At 38.4% G+C, this 18010-nt stretch overlaps 1 protein-coding gene across 1 annotated transcript in view; it reads left to right on the forward strand.

The window, feature by feature from the left end:
• LOC145999204 (meiosis inhibitor protein 1-like) overlaps window positions 1-18010 on the forward strand; it is a 242625-nt gene that overhangs the window by 192730 nt on the left and 31885 nt on the right. Inside the window, exons 14-15 of the mRNA XM_083136137.1 lie at window positions 13161-13272; window positions 15384-15560. Of these exons, the coding sequence (XP_082992263.1) occupies window positions 13161-13272; window positions 15384-15560 (289 nt within the window). The remainder of the gene's footprint in view (window positions 1-13160; window positions 13273-15383; window positions 15561-18010) is intronic.

Below are 18010 nucleotides of genomic sequence, written 5' to 3' on the forward strand. Positions count from 1 at the left end.
TAAGCCACTTCATGAATGTCTCGATAATTCTGTTGTTGTGTTTGATGACATTATACTGGATAATCAAAACAAGGTTAGAAATTTTTTTACACAGGGCCGACACAAAAATATTGATTGCTTCTACCTGGCACAGACTTTTTCTAAAATACCGAAGCAGCTGATCCGAGACAACAGCAATTTTATATGTGTGTTTCATCAAGATCATACCAACCTCAAACACATACATGATGAATATGTAGGTGGGGACTTGAGCTACAATGATTTTTCCAAGTTTTGCAGTAGGTGCTGGAACCAGGACAGTTATGGGTTTGTCACAATTGATATGACAAGAAAACCCAATAGTGGCAAATACAGAAATAAAATCAACCATTTTCTAGACATTGAAACATATATAAATAACCATGAAAAGGCCAATCATTGATGATCTTAAATTAAGAGATTATCTTGTAAAAAGATTTAAGGGATGGAAATCAGAGAACCGAGGAATTTATGAACAACACAAACAAACAGAACAGCCTATCATTGATGCTATTAGTGAATTAGGTAAAAATATCAAAACTGTTACAGAGCAAAATCAAAATTTGATCACAGAGCTTGTACCTGTAGCTGCAAGGAACATATTAGATTATCCAATCACCCCACTTTCCAGTATTCATACACCTAGTCCTGTTGCTCCTCGAAGAATTGAAGCTACTCAGGATCCTATTGAATTGGGTCTTCTTGCTCAAAAATATTTAAGCACACCTAAAGACAACAAAGATGAGGTCTTTGGCTTATATGCTGACACAGAGCGTGATGGTAGCATCATACATAGAATTGGCAATTTCAGAGTAACATTTATGGGAGATGATATAATTGTATATTCAGAATCTCATCTTGGACAAAGAGGTGGTTTTGTTAAATATCCCGGCACACCTGGGTTGTGGGAACTGATGACTCGGAAAAGGCCTGGCAGCTATACAGATCAAGATTATGAGCACTACAAAGAAATATTAATAAAATCAGATGCTCTATACCAGAACAATGATCCCACACAAAAAAGAGTCAAGTCTAGCAGTGGAGCAAAATACAACAATTTAATCAAACCCATATGGTCACAGATCAAGACTGGTAGTGGAATCAAACAATACAACACCCTGCCTAAAGAATTTGTGTGGGTTGATGATGTCAGGAAACTTGTAGATAGGTTATTGGTGATAGCTGGGGAGGAAAATGCTGGCAACCACAATTTTTACAATGAAAAGGTTGGAATTATGGACATGATAAGCACAAAATTGTCTAATTTTATAGTGAATGACACTAAGGGGATTGGATATCTTATAAAAATTATTAATACTCTACCACCTAAATTTTGGAATATTTCTGAGGGCCGGGGGTTGGTTAATGACATTATAAACAAGCTGCCATTTGAACTACACATTCCAGGCTATCAGTATTGTGGTCCAGGCACAAAATTGGACCATAGATTAAACAGAGGTGATCCTGGTGTTAATCCCCTAGATGCTGCTTGTAGAGACCATGACATAGCATACAACACACATACTGATCTTGACAAGAGACATGTTGCAGACAAAAAATTAGAAGAGGCTGCATTTGGTAGATTTGTAAGCAAAGATGCTTCTTTGAGTGAAAAAATAGCAGCATTGGGGACCACCATAGCTATGAACACCAAACAAAAACTGGGGTGGGGGCTGTGAATATGTATATAATAAACCTACAATGAAGGCCAAGGGTATTATGTATCAAATACCTTATGCAGGTCTTAAATCTCTTAAAACTATTGATAGTCTTTTAACCAAAAAGCAGCGCAAGAAAAAAAGCTCTTGTATTGCCAAGGGCCATGGTATGAAATTGTTGCTTAGTACCCCCCAATTAAAAAAATTACAACAATCCAGAAAAAAATCACATGTGGGGGGTTTCATATTTACTATCCCGGCCATCTTAGCAGCACTTGGGGCTGTTGGGAGCTTGGCTGGGGGATCAGCTGCCATAGCAAAAACAGTAATAGATGCCAAGAAGAATAAGGCAGAATTAGATGAATTGAAGCGCCATAACCTGGCCATGGAGAAACAAGGCAAAGGTGTTAAGAGAGCCATGAATAAGTTTAAAAAAAACAAGAGCCGCTTACAAACCAAGATATTGAAGCTTTAATCAAGCCACTGGGCATCAAAAATTTTAGAGGTGTGTACATGTCTGATTCTTTACCAGAACAACCACTCAACAAAGAGTGTGGCATTGTTAATTTGGATAAGTACAAAAATCAGGGCACTCACTGGATTTGTTATCTTAAATATTTAAAAGATGAGGCATTTGTGTTTGATTCATTTGGAGGTGTTCCACCTGAAAATTTAATAAAATATCTAAAATCAGCTAATCTTTATTACAATAATGCCCGTGTTCAAAATTTCAAAGATGTTAATTGTGGACATTTGTGTTTATCTGTTCTTAGATATATGTCTCAAATAAATAAACCATCAATTGAAAATTTTCAAAAGGCCTTGTGGTATTTAAAACATCATGGGGGTATTCCATCTCACCAGCCAAAATTCAATATTGAAACTCAAATTACATGATGATATAGTGTATCCCAAAACAATAGCTCTCAGAGCATTTTATGGCATGTACTTGATCCCTAATATTACACACCACAACAACAAAATTGCAGTAGGGGATCAAAAAATTGTCATCACTCCAGGGCAATATAATCTGTCCACTCTAAATGCTCAATTACCCAGAGGTATAGCATTAACTCAAAATTCTGTCACTCACAGAGTAGAGATTGTATCTGCTACAGAAACAGTGGATCTGGGTACTATAGGAGAGCTGTTAGGCTTTGAGAACAACACAAAACTTGAACCAGCCATCAAACACACGTTATTAATATACCTAAATTCTTAGCCATAGAGACTCTGAATATTCACTGTAATGTGGCTGATACGGTCTAGGTATGGCTACAAGGCTTAGTCTTCACGGCAAGAAGAAGAAAAATCATAAGCAGATATATTCTGTGTAATGTTTGTTATATCATGGTTCAATGTATTTGAATGCTTCGGACATAACGTCCAGTGTATATTAAATGTATTAATTGTTCACCGTCTGGTTATTAATCCTCATTACCAAGTCCTTCACCCCGAACCATATCAATTGGGCGCTGCGGACAGTGAATAGAAAATTTGAAGGATTCTAATCGTATCGTCAGGATGACTTTATCGGCACGGGATTATAACAAGTAAGATTTCTGTAGCAAATCAACAAGACGGTCTTACATGTAACGTTTAAGTTTGCTAATTTTCTACATGCAAGTTTCAGTTACACATCGTAACTTTCATACATGCCAGTGATTTCTATCAGTTAATGTAATTTGAAGTTTCGATAACATGGCTCTCAACATTACATTCAGCGAATTTGCTGAAGAAAATGAAGATATTGAGAGTTATTTCATGCGTTTTGATCAACTCTGTCTCGCCCAGAATGTGGCAAATGAAAGAAAAGCAGCAGTTCTCTTAGCAGTCATAGGTCCTAAGGCTTTTCAAGTACTTCGCAATATTACGGCTCCTGAAATGCCATGTAATCTAACATATGCTGTCATTGACGACAAAATGGTTCAGCACTTCAGGCCCAAAACCAACAAGTTTACAGAGAGGTTCAAGTTTCGAAATTGTATCCAATCTCAAGGAGAATCAGTTACTCAATTCGTAGTGAAAATCAAACAACAAGCAGCCAAATGTGCGTATGAGCAGTATTTAGATGAGGCACTTGTTGAACAATTTCTTGTTGGTGTACAATCTGACAGTACTCGAAAAAGATTATTATCTGAAAGTGATCTTTCCTTTGCTAAATGTCAAGAAATTGCTTTGCATTGTGAGTTATTAGAACGAGAAGTTAAATTATTCTCGAATAAGTACAATGCAGATTCTGTGACTTTTGCTACCAGCTCAAGAAATTTGACGCGGATGAATCCAGATCACCACACAGGCGCTTCAAAGAGTTCACGCTCGGGCGAAACGAGGCAGAAGAGCTACAATCAACCTCAGAACACAACTGCTACCAAGCAAAATCCTCACTCCCAGTGCGGCAACTGCACAAAGAATCACCCACAAGGTCTATGTCCGGCAAGAAACGCAATCTGTAGCTACTGCAAACGACAAGGCCATTGGAATATACGATGCAGAAAGAAGCAAAAAGATAGAGCCGTGAATAGAACGTCCAGTTCAACCTCACGGAGCACAACACCCGATGAGTTGTCTACGTTCAGCTTCAACCATCTCAACACTTGTGCGCTCAGTCATCGTTCCACACTGATTACTTCTACTCAACACATTTTGGAGCACCAAATCAGTTCGGATAGCTTCATAATAAATCTCCAAATCAATAAGTGTATTGTTAAATGTGAAGTAGATACTGGGTCTGCTGTTACTCTTTTCAACGAGAAGTATTTTGATCAGTTGTTTCCACACTATGTTAAATGTAATTCTAGCCTACGATTACGAGGTGTAAACGAAGGATATGTTCGTGTTACAGCACAAACATCCATCAAACTATACTTAGACAATAGGGATTATACTTTACCTGTCTTTCTCTGTCAGGAGAAACTTTTATATCCATTGATCGGTCGTACATGGTTGGACATTATTCAACCATCTTGGAGGCGATTATTAGTTACGGCCAGTGTTCTTTCAACTAACACAGTACAAGGTACTATTACTAACGCTGGTGCCGACGACCTAAGGTGAGAAATTTCTTCTAGATACGAGAAAATCTTTGATGGTGATTTGTCCAAGCCAATTACACCTTATTTGGTCGATATACCACTGAGATCCAACTCTGTACCAATATTTCGTAGACATTACGATGTTCCTTACGGTATTCGAGACCGTGTTCAGGATTCTATTCAAAATCTAGTGAAAGTAGGGTTATGGGAACCGGTCGGATATTCTGATTGGGCCTCACCACTTGTCGTTGTTACCAAGAAAGATGGCTCACTTCGTCTCTGCACTGACTTCTCAGGAACGGTGAATAAAATGACTGAAAACGTCAAGTTTCCCATTGCTAGAGTCGAGGATATTTTCTCTAAGTTGGCCAGGTGTAAATACTTTACGGTAATTGACCTTCAAATGGCTTACGGACAGTTGGAACTTTCTGAAGCTGCCAAACGCATCACTGTCGTCAACACACCTTGGGGCTTATATAAACCTCACAGACTACCTTTTGGCATAAACATAAGTGGAGATCTGTTTCAAATGGTCCTAGCGAAGATTCTAGATGACATTCCCGGAGTTTCTTTCTACTTTGATGACGTCATCATCGGAGGTGAAACATTGCAAGAATGCTTCACACGCACGTGTGATGTCCTGAATCGTCTGGCCAAACACAATGTCAAAGCGAGCGCCAGCAAAAGCCAATTCCTAACCTCATCTATCGAGTACCTAGGATACAAGATTGACGTCGCTGGTATACGGCCGTCAGACAAGAACTTGGAGGCCATCCTAAATTCTCCCCCACCTCAAGACAAATCACAATTACGTTCCTTCATCGGGATGATCAACTTTCATCGAAAGTTTGTACCGAACTTAGCTTCGAAACTTCACTTTTTACTTTCTTTACTCAAGAAAAAAGTCTCTTGGAAATGGGACGATAACTGTCAACACGAGTTCGACAGCATCATGGCGGAACTTCGACAGATAAATCCTATTGTGCCTTTCGACCCAACAAAGCCAGTTGTACTTATCACTGATGGCTCTCCTTTCGGCTGTGGCGCACAATTGTGTCATCGAGTTGATAGCGGTCTACAGACCATCGCCTGCTCTTCTACCACCTTCAGTGAGACGGAGCGCAGATACTCCCAGGTAGAGAGAGAAGCTCTAGCCATAGTTCACGGTATCAAGCGATTTCACAAATTTTTACTCGGATCCAAGTTCGAGATTGTTACAGACGCACGTGCTGTAAAGTTTATATTTTCTCCGGATCGAGCCATCTCAAAACATTCATCCAATAGATTGATGAGATGGGCTCTACTTTTATCTTCATACCAATATAATATAATTCATTCCAGCAAGGTAGAAGTAGCTGACATGCTAAGCAGGTTGCCTACGCAAACACGTGACACAATACCAGCTGGAGAAGAAGAACTTCATGCATATTTCGGGTCCATTGAAGACGCTGTAGCTCCTCTTTCTCGAGACTCAATACAGAACGCCACTTCAGAAGACCCACTGCTCTCATTAGTTGTCTCCTGTGTAGTAAATGGTTGGCCAGATCAACACGACACGTCTACCGAACGGAAGAAGCTCACACCTTTCTTCGAAAGAAGAGCTCGCCTAACGTACGAGCAGGGAACGCTCATGTGGTCGGGTAGACTTATCATTCCCACAGTTAAACGGAATGAAGTTCTTAGAGCTTTACACGATGGACACATTGGTTCAACTCGTATGAAAGAGTTGTGTCTTTCCAGATTTTGGTGGCCAGGCATGTCAGCAGAGATTACGGATTTTGTAGCGAGCTGCAATACATGCCGAGCAAACGCTCCTAAGGTCCGAAACGGACCCGATTCTTCATGGCCTCTCGCTTCGTATGTGAACGAGAGATGGCATATAGACCATTTTTTCTTTGCAGGGCGTAAGTTCCTAATGATAGTAGACGCCTTCAGCAAGTGGACAGAAGTATGGCCTCTACACACATTGGACACAAAGGAAACGATCCGCTGGCTTATGCAATCTTACGCCACGCTAGGGATACCAAATACTATCGTATCCGACAACGGCCCAACGTTCACTTCCCTCGAATTTCGTAACTTCTGCCTTAAGAATGGCATCAAACATGTTACTTCACCACCTTATCACAGTCCTAGCAACGGCTTAGCCGAACGATACGTTCGTACTGTCAAAACCGCTCTTGTCAAGCTTATAACTGACAAACCCAATCTCAGCACGCTTGAACTTGATATGGGGATCGCCAACCTTCTTTTCATCCTTCGGAACACGCGACTGGGTGGAAAAGGAAGCCTGCCGGCACTTTCGGTCTTGAAATACCGACCAAGATTTTGGTGGGAACCAAACAATCTGCCTCTGTCGAGTGAATCTCCGTTCAAGCCGAGGAAGTCAGCAAAATTTCAGAACGATTCTTCATCGAGATATGGTACTTTCACCATCAACTCAGCAGTTTGGGTTCAATCACCTAAGCATGGTACTCCAAATTACATCCCAGGAGTTGTCATTCGTCGAATTGGGGATAGTATCCTCTACGAGATAATGTTGGAAGATGGAATCAAACGAGTGGTACATCCCAGGTGGTTGAAGAGACGTGTTTCACGTGACACTGCAGATGACGACGACTTCAACGTTACAATACCAAATAGAAATTCAACAAACCCCGGTGGAACAGTACCAGAACCTATCCCAGGCAGAGCCGGATACCCAGGACCAGGTCCTAGCACACCTCACTCATCTCCGAGAAGGTCTACCAGGGTTCGCCGCCCACCAGATCGATACGGTCATCAGCATATCTGATTTTTTTATGGGACACCTGGAGGGATGATACGGTCTAGGTATGGCTACAAGGCTTAGTCTTCACGGCAAGAAGAAGAAAAATCATAAGCAGATATATTCTGTGTAATGTTTGTTATATCATGGTTCAATGTATTTGAATGCTTCGGACATAACGTCCAGTGTATATTAAATGTCTTAATTGTTCACCGTCTGGTTATTAATCCTCATTACCAAGTCCTTCACCCCGAACCATATCAGTGGCCGAGGGTATGATCACCAAATCAAATGGAATAGGCACTCACAAACAAACTGGCATCATTGCAACATTCAAACCTAATTCTGAATTTATGGAGCCAATCATCTACACTCCATCCCCAACATTATATTTTCCTGTGTGCCATAATAGAATAGATAACATTGAATTGATGGTCACTAATGAAAAAGAAGAATTAGTTGATTTTGCTGGAGCCACAACAACTGCAATCATAGAGATTAATATTTAAATAAAAATACATACAAAAAAAAATGGAAAATATTGAGAGTTATGAGCTACAATCATTCCCCCCAAACAGGAGGACATTTGCAAATTTAAATCAACCCAACACAGAGATTGAGGTTGATCTTGATGTAGGGGATGGCTTTATACACCCCCACAGAGCAGATCTATACATCAAATTTGATGTTGTAAAGCTCGATGGAACAGATTATCCGGCAAATTCAAATATAAGATTGGTAGATAATTTTGTGCCGCATCTGTTCTCTGAAATTGAGATCAGAAAACATGGTGTTGTTATAAACAGAGTGGATTATCCCGGCATTACCTCCACAGCTTTGGCCACACTAAAATTATCCAAAACCGAGGCTTCTTACTACAAAATAGGTGGATTTGAGGCTGGTGATAAAATATTAACCAAGAGCCACATAGTGCTGTTCCCTATGCGCCTGTTGCCAGGATTCTTCTCAGATTACAAAGATATTATGTGGAAGGGTGGTTTAAGAATCACATTTAGAAGAGCTGCCAATGATAATAATGCTTTGATGAGGTACAGTACATTAAACTCTACAGGGGAAGCTCTGCCTAATACCCTACCTGATGAAGGCAAATGCATTATTCAGACTATGGAGCTAAGAATCCCAGTTGTTGAATATGAAGCCAGTTATGCTCTTAAATACAAAGCAGATATAATAAAAAATCCACAGATTCCTTTACAATTTTATACATATCAATGTGTACAGAAGCCTGCCACTGGTACTTATTATGAGTTTGATGCTACAAATTCATTCTCCAGTATACAATATGACATGCCGGATTTTGTGGTGGTACTGTTTCAGACTGGAAGACACAATAATCAGGAAAAAAATTCAAGTAGATTTGATAACTGCAACATCAAGAACATATATCTTAAAAATGGCAGAAATGAGGTATTCCCTAGAGAAAATTATAATTTAGACATGTCTAAGGATGATTTTCTTAAATTATATGAAGCATTTACAGCATACAAAAGGGTCACTACTGGCAATACTGACATGTATTACACACCAGATGAATTCAAAGCACAGAGACCCATGTTTGTAATCAACACTTCAAAAAGGAAACAAGTTGTGGTTAATGACAGGACAAACATTAAAATTATCTGTGAATTCCACGATACACTCCCTGATGACACTATATGTAGTGTTATTCTCATAGGTGAAAAATCATATGTTTATGATGTAAGAAATGAGAGAGTCACAGAGCAATTCTAGAAAAATTACATTGTTTTAGTACTAGATATGCAAGTTGAGCCTGGTATCCAATTGAACTTAAACCGGAAGTAAATATGTGTGTGTGTGTATGTGTGTGTGTGTGTGTGCGTGCGCGTGTGTGTGTGTGTGTGTGTGTGTGTGTGTGTGTGTGTGTGTGTGTGTGTGTGTGTGTGGGTGGGTGTTTGTGGGTGGGTGTGGGTGGGTGTTAATACGTTTGGCCTAGTTTTAGGTGTGGGCAAAAAAAATATCAAGAGGGGCATATTTTTAACAAATTTATGGACAACAATCTCACAGAAGTGCCTTTTATAAGTGTAGGCAAATCAATCTGAGGGGGGTCATCATTTGTACACTAGGATTCAAAATTCTTAGAATTAAGAGCATATCACACTTGAAGAATTGGGGAATAAGAGCATCTTGGCATAATTTTAAGTGTGGGCAAATCGGGCTGTTTAATTATATAAGCTCATCATTTGTACACTTGTAAGTGGTGCTGGTTGTATAGCCAATTACACTACTAGTAACTTTTGTAAAAAATTTTTTTTTAATTCCAAAGAAAATTTATAGAAAGATTTTCATAAATGTGTGAAAATTTATATAAAATGTAACATTATATATCTGTATGAATAAGATCTGTTGTAGATTTCAGAAAAAAATGCTAAATGATAACACACCTTACAACATATTTTCATTTTCTACAGCTTTCTAAAAAACAGCAAAAAAAAATCTCCTCGAAAAAACTCAGTATTTTTATGCCGATCTGGAAAGGGTTAATAACTCCAATTGAATTCATTCAGAGTATTTTTACTTACAAAGTATTGTAGTTTCACCTATATTTTGTAAAGAAATTGTTATCAGCTAAGTGAGTACTAAAATGATTATTCTACACAGAGCTAAATGTCTAAATTCATTTTAACTGAAACACACATTTTACAATGAATTCATTTTTTGTTTAATTTCACTTAATTCTTTGTTGTTGTGCAGCAATGCTATAAAGCAAACAGAAATGCGGAAGTAATATTTTGTGTTTCTGAAGTGCTTTAATGTTTTATACTGATGGCAGCAACTACTGTTTCTTTTTCCTAAGTTAAAAGTACTTTTAATGTAGCAATACTTTATCTGCGTAATGTTGTGCTGGATATGAACTGATTACTTGCTTTTGTATTTCATTGATGTATATTATATTGCCTTGTCACAATGTCATTACTTTTGTAAGAACTTGGAGAAAATGCTGTCTTTACCAGGATTTGAACCCAAATATCTGGTACACCATGCTTTTTTCTACGGATTTGCTGGTTTTCCCTAATTATGCATGCCGTTTTTCTTGTGTGAAAATTCTATAGTATGACCAAGAAGTTGCATTTTCTTTTCGTGGTTGGTATCCCTACTCTGAAGGTCACTAGCTTGAATTACTGTGTCAGTTGTTGCACCATGGATAATGCGACCGGAACAGCTGGTGATGTGTGTGTGGGTGCACAATATACTATAACTTAATATAAAGTTCACAAGTATGTTATAATGAAAACAAATAGATACATATGTTACAATAAGTAAATATGCCATATATATCTAGAGATAATTTATATAAATTGTAACATACGTGGGCGTACCCAAAAGAAACCGAAATATTTTTTTTTGTGAACTTATTTATTCACAATTTAAGTAAAAACCTTCAATCCTCTTCAAAGTACTCTCCACTTGCATTAAAACACTTGTCCAATCTTTGATTCCATTTTTCAAAACATTTTTTAAAGTCATCTTTTGTGATACGTGACCTCAGCAACATCAGCAAAACGCTTTCCTTTCATGTCTCCTTTCAGTCTAGGAAACAAAAAATAGTTGCACGGGGCAAGGTCGGGTGAGTATGCGGGGTGAGGAACAGGGGTCATACCATTTTTGGTCAAGAATTGTTGTACAGACAGGGCTGTGTGAGCCGGGGCATTGTCATGATGAAAAAACCAGTCACCCAACTGCCACAAATCAGGCCGCTTCTGCCGCACACTGTTGCGCAATCATTTCAAAACTTCCAAGTAGAAAGCCTGGTTAACTGACCCTGCGGAACAAACTCTGAATGGACGACTCCTCTTACATCGAAAAAAACAAAGCAGCATTGGTTTAATGTTTGATTTCACCTGACGAGCTTTCTTGGGGTGCGGCGAACTTGAAGTCTTCCACTGGCTTGATTGTTGCTTCGATTCTGGATCGTAAGCATAGCACCACGTTTCGTCACCTGTGATAATTTTTGGAAAAAAAGTTTGGATCATTTTGGCACTCTTCTTTCAAAGCACGACATGCTTCCACGCGACCTTGTTTTTGTTCAGCAGTCAGCAGTCGTGGCACGAATTTGGCAGCCACCCTTTACATTCCCAAATCGTGTGTCAACATTTGCTGCACTGAACTCCAAGTCACTCCCAACAGCTCCACAATTTGTTTAATGGTCCATCGTCGATCTTCGTTGATGATTTCACGAATTTTTTCAACACTGTCATGTGTTCGGGCTGTGGAAGGACGACCAGAACGAGGTTTGTCATCAATTGACATTTCACCATTTTTGAAATGGGAAAACCACTCAAACACTTGAGTTTTCCCCATAGCATGGTCCTTGTACGCCGTTTAACATTTCAAGAGTTTCTGTTCCACTCTTTCTGAGCAAAAAGCAGAATTTCACAACCGCATGCTGTTCCCGAAAATCAGCCATTGCAAAAACGACGATCACACAAAACAGCTGTCACTCTAAACTCTGCCGAAACGTGTCCTGACCTGCTTCAGCGACGGCACTCGACTTACGCACTCAGGAAGGTTTGCTCTATGCACTCCTAGCGTCAAACGCCGTACTACAAAAGCTCTGCCCACCACAAAATTAGTTCGGTTTCTTTTGGGTACGCCCACGTATATATATGTCCTCTTCCGTGGCCGTGTGGTCTAAGGCACCTTGCTTTGGATGGCGGCTGTGGGATGGCATGGGTTTGATCCTGGGTTCAATCTCCGGGAATTTTCGGCCTGTGTATAGGGCCAGTGGCAACCCACCATTGCGAGGAAATTGGGGAGCTCTGAGTGAGTGAGCGTAATCCGGTCGCAAAGTTCTATAACGGCTGGGGTTTGGTCGAGCTGACTACCCATCCCCCTAGCCTGACTGCAGATCTCCATGCTCCCCTGGTGGTCCACGTGGGAGGGCCATCAGTAGGTAAGCCAGGGCCCAATATTGGGCTGTAGCGCTATAGGGTTAGGGGGGGTAACATATAAATCTGTGGAAAGAGGAGTACATGGGCTTCTCGAACACTCTGTACATTAGAAAAATCCAGAAATCAGTACTAGCTTGTTAGTTCAGGTGATAGAGCACAGCATGCCAAAGACAAAGGTTTATCTCTCAGTTGAACCTATTTTTTTCACTAGAATAATACATCTGTTGTCTGCATCAAAATACAATGTAAGTCATTCTTGTAGACAAATTAAAAATATTTACCATTATTTCTTGGTAACTTTTGTGCTGTGTGTGCTTGTCTATTACCATTTTAGTGAATTATTTGTTTCCTTAATTGGCACGACAATCTTTCAACAAATTAATGGAATTGTTTAAAATGCTAACTTTTGATCAGCTCATCTTGTCAGTATATCAACAATTTAATAATATGAGAGACTCAGGAGTAAAATTTGATACCCCACAAAAGTATGAAATCGAGAAAAACACAGGTAAAAGTTTATCCATTACATTGTGGCTTATGGGGTACTCAGATGTTCCCGTGTGTTTCTGACCATCACCAGCTACTGAAGGAACTTCATTCACTATTGTACATCAACTGGAAACTGAACACATCAATGTTAATTCAATTTTGAATGGAGTGTGGGCTATTAATTTTTTCTCCAGAACCACTCATATGATAATGTACGTAGTACTATTTTAACATTTAACAAATAAACATTTAACTGTTTCAGGGCGAACATGACTTCACCTTTCCTGTACCCAATTTTGGATTATCTGTGTTCCTTGTCCATAAGTGACTTCATTCCTGTGCCAATAGTAAAAGCAGTGTGGTTAATATATGCTGTAAGTAGAGCATCAGCATTGTTATTCTTTATGTTTTATAAATTTATGGATATTTAATTGAAACCCTGTTGTACATTAATTTCTCATTCTTCAACTTTTTGGAACATGGGCTTCATTTTGTGTGCATGAAAAGAATGAGAACTTGCCCACACTAGGAGCACTTGCTCCCTCAGAGAGCACCCTGTATTAGTTGAGAAAAAGTGTTCACATTTTGGTGTGAATGAACAGAATGTGTTCTTATAAATGGGGCAGATGCTGACATATATAGGGAGAAACAGAGGTATTGCTGAACACTTAAGCTTCGATGGGAAACCTTATTACCTGCCCTTCAAATTCAATTTGATAGCAATGTTCCAAAAATGTTTGGTTTGCACAAGAAACAAAGAAAAATACACAGCTGTCATGTTTGGCATTACTCTGATTTTTCAGGGTAATGCCAAACATCATGATTGCCATTACCCCTTATGCAAAATAGTTACTATAAGGACAAATTAAATCGAAGATAAGAAATATAGACCCTGATTTAAGTACAATTTTACCAAAGTATATAGGTACCTCCCTGATGGCACAGTGGTAGTGTTGTCGCCTTGTAATCAAGGGGTCCCGGGTTCGATTCCCGGTAGAGGCACATAGTGGTTCGGATCCCACTTTAAACTGTAGGCCCAGTCCCAATTATCCTTACTGTGCATAAAGTGGACTTAAAACACTAAATCAATCAATCAATCAATCAAACCAAAGTATATAAGCACATTGAAGGTGAAAGGTGAAGCATTAGACATTCAATATCTCAGGCCAGAAAATATTGAAGGGTGCCCTTTTCAATATCCTGAGCAGAAGTCACACAGATATAATTTGATTTTCCTTTCCATGAACTACAGTCTTTAAGGTCCTGTTCCTAAATTTTTATTTTGAGCATTTATACCACTTTTCTTTATATCTTCCCAATTCTCCACTCACCCAGAGCACCTCTGTGGAAGGATTCATCTATTCGCCAATGCTTGTTTCTACACCTTGTTGTTTTCATTATCACCACACGTGCTGCATATAGAAGCATTGAAAACTGCCTAAGTAAATGTACAATCTACAAGAGTAAACAACATAAAATATAATATAACATTCTCCACTTATCTTGAAGCAAAGACAACACATAAATTACAGGCAAAGTTGAAGAAAACAACCTTTGTCCTCTCTCTGGCTTTGATATCTCATAGAATAATGATAAATCTAGGAGCTTAACACATTGTCTGTGACAGGTGCTAAGTGGCGGCACCATTTGGACCACACTTATAAAGGAAGGAAAGTAGAAAACCTGGTGTTCGCCTTTACCTCAGTGTTTGGGATAACCCCAGTTTCCCCTACACATTTGTGCATATCCAAGTCATGAAGTCATGAAAGTTGACACATCTAAGTCGCTAGAGCACAACTCACATGAAGAAAGAGTATATTGGTTGCTTGGTTATACATTTTCATGGGAACTTACTGAAGAAGTAGATATTCCTAGTGTAAATAAGTTTTTAGCCTCTTTATTCAGACAAAACAAAGGAAGTGCTCTAAATAGGTGAGAAATTAGTAGGTGCTCAGATTTATTCATGTGACTCAGTGTATCACTTCATGTGAGAACAACCAGTCACATGTCCAGTTGCTAGACATGTAGATGTTATGGAATGAATTAGTAAATATATTGTGTTAGATAAAAAAGAGTTTCAACAGGTAAAAAATCAAATTAGTGAGTTCACTGATATCACAAACTTAATTATTTGTGCAATAATTTAAGCAAATTATATACATGATTGTTAGCTGGAAATGGATACAAAAGAAAAATGTGTTTGTGAACATATTTCTTTCAATTCATGGAATAATCTATATCTAAACCATGATGACAAGGAAAAAGATAATGAACAATTCTATTGTCACGCATGCATTTAAAGCTTAACTTCTGTCTTGACTAGTGATTTTTGAAACAATTAACAAGCACATGTCCAGCTTTGTGAATTCCTTATTTCATAGTACACATTCTTTCTCAAATAATTAAACGTTGGCAGAGTGGTTATATTTTGCCCAAACAGGCTCTGATTTTACTTTTAGTTTTATATTTTATGCATTACTTTCAGGTGTCCTCTTTGAGCAATGATAAAGTGAGAAACCTGGATACTGAAGAAGGAACTGAGGCACTTGTCGAGATTATTTCAGCTTTACCAAAGGTGAAGCAGGCATATACCCATCATCCAGCATTGTTGTACTGGGTATTTTCATCTGAAAGAATTCCTACGGAACTTCAGAATCACGTGGTATGTTACAATAACTTCTAGATATTGATATTTTATATTGGAAATAAATTAAGAATGTTAAATTTAAATTATATGTGTTTTAGTTTAGTAAAGTATATCAGTTGCAGTTTTATATCAGTTTCCATTTTCAAAGAAAGGTGCATGTTTTATAAATATATAAAATGTCTAAAAGAAGAGGAGATATTTGAAAAATAACATAGTCACTATGTTTATCATCCAAACAGAAGAGATATAACTCAAAATTAACACTTAGAAACCCTTTCCTTTCCTTTCCTTTCCTTTATATTGTGATGTATTGCAGAAAAATTCATTTAGAATTAAAGTTGAAAACAAGTCAAGTAGGATGATGGTCCCTTTTGACACTTGATATCTTCGTAGTAGCTTTTTATGAGCTTGCAACTCCGTCACCTTGAGAGCTGAAAGGATCCTGAAGAGTAAAACTAATTTCCTTGGTGAACAGTATTGTTCTGTGTTCATTTTCTGCATAATGCTCCAGTGGAAACTTTCCTTTATTCTGCTAAGAAGTGACATGCATGTAGTTTGCATGCTTTCAATCTAAGGTTACTTCTTAACACATGAGATATCGACATTTTGGAAGTGTTCTCCTCACATGCTCATTATTTCCAGATGGAATTTCTGCTCACCACTGATTTCACCAGTTGCACAGTTCTTATGGCACATGGTTGTCCAAAATTTCAATGTCAGTGAAGTGCTAACTGCCTACCTCAACAGTTCAAAACAGTTGGATGCTTTTCATGCTCATCCTGTTCCATCATGAAAGCTAAGGAGAAAAGGATCTCTCACCTCCGCAGTTCAAGTAATCCTTCCTTACCAGGAAAAGCTGTTGGCTTTGTCCCTTAGTTGTACAATTCCATCAAAAGTTGTGGCAGTATTTATCACAAGACTAAGTGTGTAGTACCTTGGACACTCACTCAAGGCTCATGTCTCAGATATTAATTGAAGGTCTCAGGTGTAAAACATGGTAAGTGACATTTTGGTTATTTTTGAGTTACAAAGTAAAATGTGCCATCCTTCAATTTCGAGTGAAATTGCTGTGTCATACATTTGCATTGGTCTTAGTGAAGCCTTCTGAAATTGGTAAACACAACATTTTTTCTTAATGAACTCAGAAATGACCAAAATGTCACTTACCATGTTTTACACCAGAGCGCTTCAATTGTTTATTATGAGCTTGTAGGGTACTGGTGCTTCATATGAACGAAATAAGATCTCTGATCATGAATTCATGGAAGCAATATTGGTAGCACACAGGGCAATTTCTGTCTTGTATTTTAACGTGTAAATGTGTAATAAACACACATTATCCAGTAGGCTATTTTGGACAAACCGTAAGAAGCTTACTCTACATGTCAGTCACCATGATCTTATGATGACGTCATTAACTAATGTTGCCGGAACATATTCCTGTTTCATCACTATAAACTCCATATGTTACAGTTTCTGGTTAGCGATTTTTCTTTGGCTTGGGTATGTATGTGACACCTTATGGGACATAGTATTTTAACTATTGAATGTGCTTAATAACTGTGTGCTATTTTGCCTGCTAAAGAGTTCAACAGAGGTTCACAAATTCACATTTAGAGATAATTGGGCACCAACCTTTTCTCATTGATCTTGTTGATCTAGCCACACAACAGTGCACTTGATAACAGTAAAGTTGATAATTGATTTTTCCTCACTACACTATTGCAAGGGCAATCTCTAAGAACAATTATGAGATTCAGTATAGAAATAATTTCACTAAAGTTGAGTTGATAAAGTTATTTTTCATCTTTATGAAGTTTACACTAGAGTTAACAAGAACAAATTTCTAGTGCTCTGAAGCTGAGATAGGAGGAACACATAAGAGAGAACATTATTAAATTGTTTATTAAAGATCTTGACAGTTTATTAGATAAAGGTAAAGCTATCTCCATGCATATTGGAGCCACGGTGATCCAGTCAGTAGGACATCTGACTGCCATGCAGACGACTTGGATTTGATTCCCAGGGCAGATGATCTAAGGTCTGAATTTTTCTGGTCTTGTTCCTCCATAAAGTGTTCCTCAAATAGATGGCTACCTTGGTGGGCCATGGCGATAAAGAAATGGCTGAACTTGAGAATGTGAATTGAGATTGATTATTGATTTGATTTGGTTTTATTTTGCTTCGTTTATCTGCCACCTTTGGCTAATTGCGAAGATGAGGATGTGTGATGAAATTGATGAATGGACACTCGCAAAGAACATCCATGCCCAGGCAATGATTTAGCATGCTGTGCTAAACACTCCACCACAGAGGCTGGCAACATTGATTAATGCACTATGTTCTTAATGTAAATTTGCCTAATAATATTTACATTGTCTATAGGGCTATCCTTTGTCTTTTCATTATCTCATGCTATATTTAAATCTTTATTATTTTCTGTGCAGGAGATACTATTCATATTG

Source organism: Lepisma saccharinum, chromosome 15 (assembly GCF_977018435.1).
Source record: "Lepisma saccharinum chromosome 15, izLepSacc3.1, whole genome shotgun sequence".
NCBI classification, from domain to species: domain Eukaryota; kingdom Metazoa; phylum Arthropoda; class Insecta; order Zygentoma; family Lepismatidae; genus Lepisma; species Lepisma saccharinum.